The following is a 10,316-nucleotide window of genomic DNA, read 5'->3' as shown; positions in this document are numbered from 1 at the left end:
AAATTTTTTTTTTAAAAAAAAAAAAAAAAAAAAAAAAAAAAAAAGTTGGGGCAAGGGGAAGACAAGTTTTACATAAAAGTACTACAACGGTAACTCCCTTTGGTAAAAAGTGTAATAAATGTCTTGTACATCTGTTCATAGGTACTAAATCTGAAGCCACATAGAACTATGGTACACAAGAAGCTAGAGCAGTTATGCTAGCACATCAAAGCATATTTCTTTTAATAAAAAATTGACAGTATGTACATTATTTACAAAAAAAAAAGAAAAACCAAGTTAAAACTGTGTGTGTGTGTGTGTGTGTGTGTGTGTGTGTGTGTGTGTGAGTAAAGCTGGTGGATGGCACTAGGGTAGACTAGTAAAGAAGCAGGTACAAAACAGTTCCACGGGAGCTAAAAAGGACGACTGATTTGAACTTGTTGAGGTTGAGAACCAGAGGAGAGAATAACGGGTGGGCAGCAAGGGATTCGTCAGGAATCAAATCCACAAGATGATCAATCCCAAAGCCAAACTGCAGGTCCCAGAGAAAATCTTAATGGGTGATCTAGATGTGCTCAAGTGACCAGGAAAAAAAAAATCCAATACAGTTTTTTTTCCTTTTGGGGGGGAAGAGGAAAGGAGCAATGACCATCAGAGTTACAATCCATCTAAGCATTGAGTCCTTCCCCAGTCTGTCGGTCAATGCTCGCCCATCCAATCAAGGTGTGAACAGCATCCGGTTCTCTCACTGAAGGTCAGGCCCCAGGAGGCTGCAGTCTTAGCTCTGCTGGTGTGTGCAAGCAAGCTGCATATCCCTGTGCTTGCATGGATTTCTTCCCCTCCAGGGCAGGGTAATGCCCAAAACCCCTGGGAAAAGTTCCAGCTCCGGCTTTGTAAGGTATCCACGTTCCTTATATGTAGCCCACTTGGTGCCAGGTTGCACCAGCCACACACAGATCAGGTGGCCATGTCCCAGAGAGGCCCAGTGAGGCTTGAAAGGCATCTTCCTTGTTTCTTCAGTGTGTGCGAGTACACGTGCCCCCCCCAACACACACACACACCCCTCAAGTTATCTGCTCTGGCTCTGCAGTTATGGGGCTTTGAACACTGTGCCATATTTGACACGGTACTTGTTAATGCTCACAAAGTGCAGGGTCTCTGTGTCACAGGTGGTGGTGCAGGGCACCAGGCCCTCCAGCCCCTCACCCATGAGCCACTTGCTGGTCTCTGCTGCCATTTCACGGGGCACATGCTCCTTGGTCCATTTGTCTACCCAGGCCTGGAACCTCTGATGTAGCCGCTTGCTTACCCGCTCATGGGACTGCAAAATAGAATGAAGAAAAAAACAACCCATGAACTAGGACTAAAAACCTTCAAATACAAAGCCCAATTTTCTCCTAAAGTGCCAGAAGATGTGGGCTTGTCAGTGCTGATACCACTGATAAGTTTTAAAAAAAAAAAAAAAATTAGGAATCTGTTTAAAGAAAAGAATTGAAAGAGATTAAGAACCTAGAACACATAAGGAGTTGGAATTCATAAAGCTCCCAAAGAAATACCACACAAGGTCTGGGCAGAACGAGCTCAGTGCTTCTCGATTTTAGCCTCCTGCATCATTATCACGTAGGGGGGCGGGGCAGGGGGTGGGGAGAGAACGACTTGATCAATCTGCAGTTTTAAACCAGCAACCCAGCTGATTCTAACATACCCGGAGTGAGACACTGAGTTGAAGCCGTTAGTCATTTCTGTCAGCATGGCAATCCACTTCTAAGTAAAACAAGGTAAAGGGCTTAAAACCCACTCTCCCTTCACGCTATTACCCCACCCTGCCCAGCACAGTGCTGGGCATAGCAGATCTTCAGTGGAGGTTTTTGTTCCTACCTATACATCTGGTAAATATTTATTAGTGCCCACAAGCAAGGCAGAGAAGGGGATCCAAAGATAAATTAGGTGTTGCCCAGCTCCCCAAATCATTTGAATCAGAAACATGCAGGCATACAACACACAGCACCATGAGAGAAGTACATTAAAAATCGCCCAAGGGCTTCCCTGGTGGCACAGTGGTTGAGAGTCCGCCTGCCGATGCAGGGGACACGGGTTCGTGCCCCGGTCCGGGAAGATCCCACATGCTGCGGAGCGGCTGGGCCCGTGAGCCATGGCCGCTGAGCCTGTGCGTCCGGAGCCTGTGCTCCGCAACGGGAGAGGCCACAGCAGTGAGAGGCCCGCGTACCGCAAAAAAAAAAAAAAAAAAAAAAATCACCCAACCTATGGTTCCCACTTGAATGTTCTGTAGTCTTTTCATCTGTCTCCCAAACCTGGTAACCCCTTCCTATTAACAGATGTACCCCTAAACTTCCCATTTACTCAAGCAAAATGAGCAAAGAAACAAAACCAAAAACCAAAAACCACCAGGCATCATCCTTAATGTTCCCCTTTCTCTTAACCTCCCTACATCCAAACATTACCACATCCTGACAGTTATATGTCCAATCTTTTTTTTTTTTTTGGCTGTGCTACGCAGCATATGGGATCCTAGTTCCCTGACCAGGGATTGAACCCACGCCTATTGCATTGGAAGCGTGGAATCTTAACCCCTGGACCACCAGGGAAGTCCCTCCAATCTAATTATAATTCCTCTACAACCCTGGTAGTCTGGGTAGACATCACATCTCATATGAATGAAAGCAGTCTTTCGAGTGGTCTCTGCCCTTCCAACTTGGTGCCCTCACTCGCTCTCATCAGTCTATGTCTTTGTCAACGATGTCTCAATGTACCTCAAACAAAATCCAAACCGCAGCCTATGAGAATAAGTAATGTAGCCTCTGTCCACCCTTCCAACTTCATGCACCCCACTTTCCCTATGGCGCAAGCCACATTGATGTTTTTAGTTTCTTGAAAATGCCAAGTCCTTTCCTCCTTCCCAGCCTTGTGCTTGCTTGCTTCCTTTGCCTAAAAAGTACCAACCCCCAACTCTGCACCAGGTTGGATCCTTGTCATTGTTCAGGCCTCAAGCGTCACCTCTTTAGAGAGGTCTTCCCCAACAAAAGCAGGGCCCTGCCTGCCAGTTACCCTTGATCACTTCACCTAGTTTCTCTCCTTGGTAGTGCACATCATCACACTACCTTATATGCTCTACCTCACGGTTGTAGTCCCAGGGCCTGGCACAATACCTTGGTACATAACTGCACTAGGACTTTCACAATTCAGGTAGCATGAGAAAACAGACAGGATTCATACAAGCAATACTACCTGAAATGTAAATGCTAGGAGTAGCTTCACTGGAAGGTGTGACCAGCTGTTATCAACTGAATCGTGTCCCCACAAATTCATATGTTGAAATCCTAGCTTCCCCCCCGCCAGAATGTGATGTTACTTGGAAATAACGTTGTTGCAGATGTAATTAGTTAAGGTGAGCTCATACTGTCTGTTGTAGGGTGGACCCATAATCCCACATGGCTGGCATTCTTTAAAAGGGGGAAATTTGGACACAGACATGCATTTAGGGAGAATGCCATGTTAAAATGAAGGCAGAAATATGCAAGCCAAGCAATGCCAATGATTGCCAGCAAACCACCAGAGGCTAGGAAAGGCAAGGAATAGTTTTTCCCTCACAGCCCTCAGAAGGTTCAAAGCAACTCTGCCAACACTTCGACCTTGGACTTCCAACCTCTAGAACTGTAGGACAATAAATTTCTGTTGTTTAAGCCACGCAGTCTGTGGGACTTTGTTACGGCATCCTTACTCAACAATTCTCAAATCCAAGAGATTTTCACAAAGGGAGAGAAACAACCAGAAGCCTCTGGGGCAGGCCTGGTCCTGGCGGAGGAGGGAGAAGTGTGGAGAAATTCCAGTTACTGGTTCTCACCTGATGAGCCCGGAGCAAGGCGGTCCTCCGATACATGTAGTCCTCTGACTTGATCACATATACCATCTTATAGGAATTCAGCTTGAATCTACACTCCAGCTTATCCAGGCTATCCGCATTCTCCATGGTCTTCTTGCTGTTCCCTTCCTTCCCTTCCTTTTCCTGCTGTTCTCGACCACGCTGACACTTCCGGATCCGCCGCAGATTCCTACAAAGCAGCAAAGCCCTGCAGGATGAGAGCTCCTCCAGGTGCAGGTTCCCATGGCTGCCCCAAAAGTTTTTTATTTGCCTTCACAGCACGTATCACAATTTTAATTACATACATTTTTTAAACGTCCAGTGGTTTTATTGTTTAAAAAAATTTTTTTTCAACTGCAGAGATACAAAGAATAAAAAGAAATTGCCAACTACCCCCTACCCCAATTCTCGAAATCCCACTTGCCTTGCCACAGGTAGCCACTGTTAGCAGTTTTCATTTAAAATCTTCTAGGTCTCTCTCAATTTTTCACTTAATGTCATGAAGATTTTTTCACTTCACTACAGATAGATTTGTGTCATTCTCTTTAACTGCTACAGAGGAATGTGTCTTAATTGAACAATTCCTTAACAGGAATTAATCAGGTCCTTCATCTGAACCACAGAGCACAGAAAATTACTTAAATGTCTATTTTTTTCAATTCTCCCACAGATGGTACATAACTAGTGCTATTCTACACATCTAGGAAAGAAGATAATTCACATCAGTGGATGCCTTGGCAGGCTTAATTCCCTCCAACACAAGCAGAGAAAGGTTGTCAGCTAGACAGTTCTACTGTTTCCTACACTTTGCTATTAAAAACATTGCTTCAGGGCTTCCCTGGTGGCACAGTGGTTGAGAGTCTGCCTGCCGATTCAGGGGACGCGGGTTCGTGCCCCGGTCCAGGAAGATCCCACATGCCGCGGAGCGGCTGGGCCCATAAGCCATGGCCGCTGAGCCTGCGCGTCCGGAGCCTGTGCTCCGCAACGGGAGAGGCCACAACAGTGAGAGGCCCGCGTACCGCAAAAAAAAAAAAAAAAAGTGACTGATGAGGTCGACGGCAATATTAATAAATGTGGTGTTTTGGGGGGGCTGGGTGGGGGGTGGGAATAATGTAAAATGAAGACATGTCAACATTTGGTAGGTCTGCATAACTTAGTGCACTAAAATGTTCCAAATAACCAACTGCCTGAAGTTATAAAACCATGCATAAAAAAATTCAAAGTATAAGATAAACCAATGGATTCTGACATAACCAATGAAAAGTTCACTGATACTGCAACTAACCTTTAAGAAACTACTACTTGGACAGTTCTGCTGTCATATCAAAGAATATCCATAATTATCTGAAAGGATATGGAAATACTGCTTTTTTCAGCTACATTTTTCAGTAAGGCCAGATTTTCTTCACGTATTTTGACGAAACAAAATAGTGCAACAGAATGAATGTAGAAGCAGATATGAGAATCCAGCTGTTCTTCTATTAAGCCAGACATGAAACAGATTTACAAAAATGTAAAGCAATGCCACTCTTCACTAATTTGTTGTTTTGAAGTAGCTTTTCATTAAAATATTACTTATGATAACACAGAATGCATTTAGCATTGTTTTTAATGAATTCATAAACATAGTAAACATTTTTCAGTTTTAATTTCTAATGTGGTAAATATTACTAGATATAATCCACATAAACAAAAGTTTTTTTGGTGTATTCAATCTCTAAGACTGTAAGGGATCTTAAGGACAAAAAGACTGAGAAAGAATCTCAGCTGTAATAGCTGTAAGGCAAATTATTAAAAATTAAAGTTCCAGGGTAAAGGTCCTATACATTTTAACTGCTCTGATCCTGGAATGACTGTATCAACATTTCCCCCCACAGTAAATCAAAGTGCCTCCCCTCTTCCCCACACGCTCCATAACAAAGATTACAAATCTTTTTAAGAATTTTGCCAATCTGTTGAGAAATATACAATGTTATGTTTCATAAGCATGGAGGGACTTCCCTCGTGGCGCAGTGGTTAAGAATCCACCTGCCAATGCAGGGGACACAGGTTTGAGCCCTGGTCGGGGAAGATCCCATGTGCTGCGGAGCGGCTAAGCCCGTGCGCCACAACTACTGAGTCTGTGCTCTAGAGCCCGTGAGCCACAACTACTGAGCCTGCATGCCACAACTACTGAAGCCCACGTGCCTAGAGTCCGTGCTCCACAAGAGAAGCCACTGCCATGAGAAGCCCACACACCACAACGAAGAGCAGCCCCCGCTTGCCACAACTAGAGAAAGCCCGTGCGCAGCAACAAAGACCCAACGCAGCCAAAAATAAATAAATTAAATAAATAAATAAATAAATAAAGCATGGAGACTAAATCTGTTTTGTTAAGAAAGGGGCCTGGCACAGAGCAGCTGCTTGAAGTCTGTTAAATGACTCAGTGAATGGAAGAAGCTGGCAGGGCCCTTCTGTTCTCACCCCTTTCCATATTCCAATTAGGACTAAGTCTAATAATACTGGGATAATACCTTTCTGGGAATGTAAGACATGAGATTTCAATTCGCAAAATTTGGGGAAGGAAGAAAGCCAATCTACTACAGCAAAACCTATTTTCTACTTCTGAAACTCTGTCTTCATCCTCAGACAGAGGTCCAGCATACAACTTGCCCATATATGGGGAGGAAATTTTTTTTTTTTTTTTTTTTCGGTACGCGGGCCTCTCACTGTTGTGGCCTCTCCTGTTGTGGAGCACAGGCTCCGGATGCGCAGGCTCAGCGGCCACGGCTCACAGGCCCAGTTGCTCCACGGCATGTGGGATCTTCCTGGTCCGGGGCACGAACCCGCGTCCCCTGCATCGGCAGGCAGACTCTCAACCACTGCGCCACCAGGGAAGCCCAGGAAATTTTTAAAATTCCGTGAAGAGAGTTAACATAGCAGGCCTAAGACTGCTATCCTTTGAAAACTGTGCTTACAAGGTTGTCCCTTGGCTGGGTTCTGGCATCTTGGATTTTGGGAGAGTTTCCCCCATTCCCTGAATGATAAGAGTGCCTCACTGTACCTAAACTGTACAAAATAAATGGTTTATGCTGAAAACCTGCTTTCCTTCTGGAAGTCTGGAATTTTGGTACAAGCTAGGCAGAGGGTGCCTGCAGGAGTAGCACCCAATAAAACCCCCAGTACCAAGTCTCCAATGAGCCTCTCTGGTAGGCAGCATCTCAAACATATTGTCATAATTTGCTGCTGGAGGAACGAGGAGTGTACTTGTGCCTCCAGTGGAAGTCACAGCCCCTTAGAAGCTTGCGCCTGGCATCCTCTGATTTTGTCACAGGCACCTTCTCCCTTTGCTGATGTAGCTTTGTATCCTCTCGCTACAGTAAACCATCACTGTGGGTATGCCTACATGCTGAGTCCTTGAGTCTTCCAAGTGAATCATCAAACCCTGGAGACTCTGACACACATTCCTGAAGGGAAGTTACTACTGACTCCTAAAACTCTTGTCTCCCTGATGCTCTGGCACGTGCTCCAGGTAAGCTCATGGTGTAAAACCATACAAACCTTGAATTAGCATCCTCAGTAGACAGAACAACAGAATAAGTGAAAACCAAGAAACTGAGAGTCATCTAACTCCTCGTTCCTGGACCGTGCCTTAGTGTTATTGCTGCCGATACATGAGCTGGTTCACTCACCGTGGGAGAAACACTGGTTTCCGTGCCAGGTGCTCACGAAGCTCAGGAGAGGTAGTATCAGAATTCATGTATCGCTCCACATAGTCTGACCAGCGCTAGGATTGTAAACACAAAATGGGGGTGGGGGAGAGAGCACAAAAACTGAACTCCAACCTCATCAGGTTGTCTAGCAAATTCTATGACTAAAATGTCTGAAATATTTAAATACAAGATCAAAAAAATCTCTTTCCATAATGACATGCTTGTTACTTGGTATTAAAACACAGCTTAAAAATATCTGTGAGAATGCAAAACCTAAAGTTTCTCTGAGATACTTAACAGTTACCAGAAGTCATAACTGGTTAGAAGCTGGCTCACTGACAAGTTTTATTTCCCTACAGAGGGTTTTGTTAAAGAACAAAATGTATAGTGGCAAATGTTTGAAAATCAGTATCTTTCACATCAAAATCTAAATTTCTGGCATCTCTTTTTAAAAAAATTTAAGATTTGGCAACCACGAGCCAATATTCCCATAAAACAACAGTCTCCTCCCCTCCATATGCCCTCAGCACCATACATACATGTGGCTTGCATTTCTCATTAATATTACCTGCTAGACCCAACTATGATAACCAACTCACTCTGTCTACCCCGTGGGGTTGAGAACTCCTGGCTCCATCTATCCCAATAAAAAGTAAACATGACACAAAGGGTCAAGATGATACTGGGCAGATGGCACCTCATTTGTTCTTTCTTGTGCTTTAGGAGAAAAACAAGAAAGCTGCCAACCATGAGACTTCCTCAGAGGAGAGGGCTTTCCTGAAAGCTAGATGAGACTGCCATCAATCCTAAATATCTTACCACCAGGCAGTCCTTTTCTTCAGCTGAAGATATGGCTGAAATGACCTGTACTTAAGCGTCAGGTCCTGACCCTTAAACAGGCTAACGCTGGCTAGGCTTCTAGAAGACACTCACTGGGCAGACTCTCAGAACATGACATGCTCTCTCCAGTTTCTGCAGTATGCTCATCCATACCTCTGCTTCTACAGGGTCATCCGAGTTCTCCTCTTCCGTGTCCAAAAGCTCGATGGTCAGCTGAACCTGGCCTTGGCTCTGAATGAACATAAGCTGCAAATAAGAAACCTGAATGTAAACAAAAGACCATCTCCAAAGCTGTAAATAGATTCTCAAGGGTTGAGAGGTGGGGAGGCAATAAAGTTATAAAAAAATTTTTTTGCTCCAAATGAAGAGACGAGGAAGATAACTCAAAAGCTTAGCAGGTGATAAAAAGGCAAAGGTCCAATCTTGCTACCAGCAAAATGAAATGTTAGAGCAAGAAGCACCATTTCATGTTTCTTACTTCTCGAATTAGCTAAAACAGTAATCAATATCAGAAAGAGTGCTCAAAAGTCAGAACCATAAAATGTCAATGCCATTTCACTTGATAATCCCATTTATGGGACTTGATACAAAGATGTAAACAAGCCTACAGTGTTTAAAAAGAAAAGGAAACTTCTCATACCAAAGTGAAATGGAAAACATCAAACAGAAAACAGCAATCACATTTCCACCACAATAAAGACTACCCAAGAAATCACACATACCATGAGGTAAGTAACACAAAACATCAACATAAGAAGTGATCTGCTGCAATGGTACCAATCATATTTGAAACTGAGTTCTGCTAATACTATTTGTGTGATCTTTTTTAAAAATTCATATTTAAAAGCAGTACACTGATAGAGGCAAAACCACGTCACATTTTGCACAAAAGAAGTATCAAATGGTGATGGCACACAGATCTCCCCTTTTGGAATCCCAGGATTCTCAATGCCCTTATCCTAAGGGCTCGCTGCAGACCAGATCACTATAGGAATCACATGGTGAAGATTAGCGATTAGAAGAAAGCTTGAGAATCATTTATTTCAACGTTCTTCATTTTACATAGGGAAAAACCTAAAATTCAGAAAGTTCTGATTTCTCAAGGCCACACAGCTAGTCAGTAAGCAAACAGGACCAGAAACCAGTTCTGGTTCACAGTTCTTCTGGAGAAGAAGAATTCCTATTTGCTAATAAAATTTAAAAAGTAACAAGAACATAACATACACACATACAAACATAGTTACTTCCAAAATAGATTTGAAAAAAACTGCTCCTAGGAGTTTGCTAAACCCCCCTGGATTTAGGATGAATAACCTAGAGTGTCAAGATCTGTCCCACTGCTGTAAAGAAACCACTCTTCAAAGTAATATTGAGAAGACAAGTCTCTTCTACATGCCTAAAACTGAACTCAATTTCATCCCAACAGGCTCCTCGCCTGTCTGACACCTGTCTTGTTAGGTCCTTTACCATGTGTTCACCCCAACTCTCTGACCTCTGCAACCACTCTCCAAGTCTTGACTAACTTTATTATTAGATTGCCCACATCCATCACCCAAATTTGGTAACTGCCTCCAGTTGTAAACATGACTCTGATTCCTCCCCTCCTCCTTACTCAGTGTTACTAATCTTCCTGAAAGCTCAAATCCAGTGGAATATTTAGTCCTTAAAAATGCTTCACTGCTCGCCAACCACAACAAAATTCATACCTTTTCCTTAGTTATGGCTGTGAAGATCCTCTACCATTTGGACGCCCCCACCTCCTCTCCATGCCTCCTCTGCCAATCTCCTAGGCTTCATTCAACTAACACATAGTCACTGAATGTTTGCCATTTATTAGGCAGAGGCACACGCAGAAGAGAACATGGTTCCTTGCTTGGAGGAGCTCAATTTAGTGAAGGAAAAGGGATACAAATAGCTATATTTAC

General features: G+C 43.6%; 1 protein-coding gene across 1 annotated transcript in view; it reads right to left on the bottom strand.

Moving 5' to 3' along the window:
• Nucleotides 1-195: 195 nt before the first annotated feature.
• SIN3A (SIN3 transcription regulator family member A) overlaps nt 196-10,316 on the bottom strand; it is a 44,166-nt gene continuing 34,045 nt past the window's right edge. Inside the window, exons 17-20 of the mRNA XM_024761744.1 lie at nt 8,545-8,637; nt 7,531-7,625; nt 3,842-4,049; nt 196-1,300 (exon numbers count right to left, since the gene is read on the bottom strand). Of these exons, the coding sequence (XP_024617512.1) occupies nt 1,070-1,300; nt 3,842-4,049; nt 7,531-7,625; nt 8,545-8,637 (627 nt within the window). The 3' untranslated portion in view covers nt 196-1,069. The remainder of the gene's footprint in view (nt 1,301-3,841; nt 4,050-7,530; nt 7,626-8,544; nt 8,638-10,316) is intronic.

This window comes from Neophocaena asiaeorientalis, unplaced genomic scaffold (assembly GCF_003031525.2).
Source record: "Neophocaena asiaeorientalis asiaeorientalis breed wild unplaced genomic scaffold, Neophocaena_asiaeorientalis_V1.1 scaffold54, whole genome shotgun sequence".
Classification (NCBI taxonomy): Eukaryota; Metazoa; Chordata; class Mammalia; order Artiodactyla; family Phocoenidae; genus Neophocaena; species Neophocaena asiaeorientalis.
Note: the sequence above shows the minus strand (reverse complement) of the source record. Positions and strands in the feature narration are given on the sequence as shown.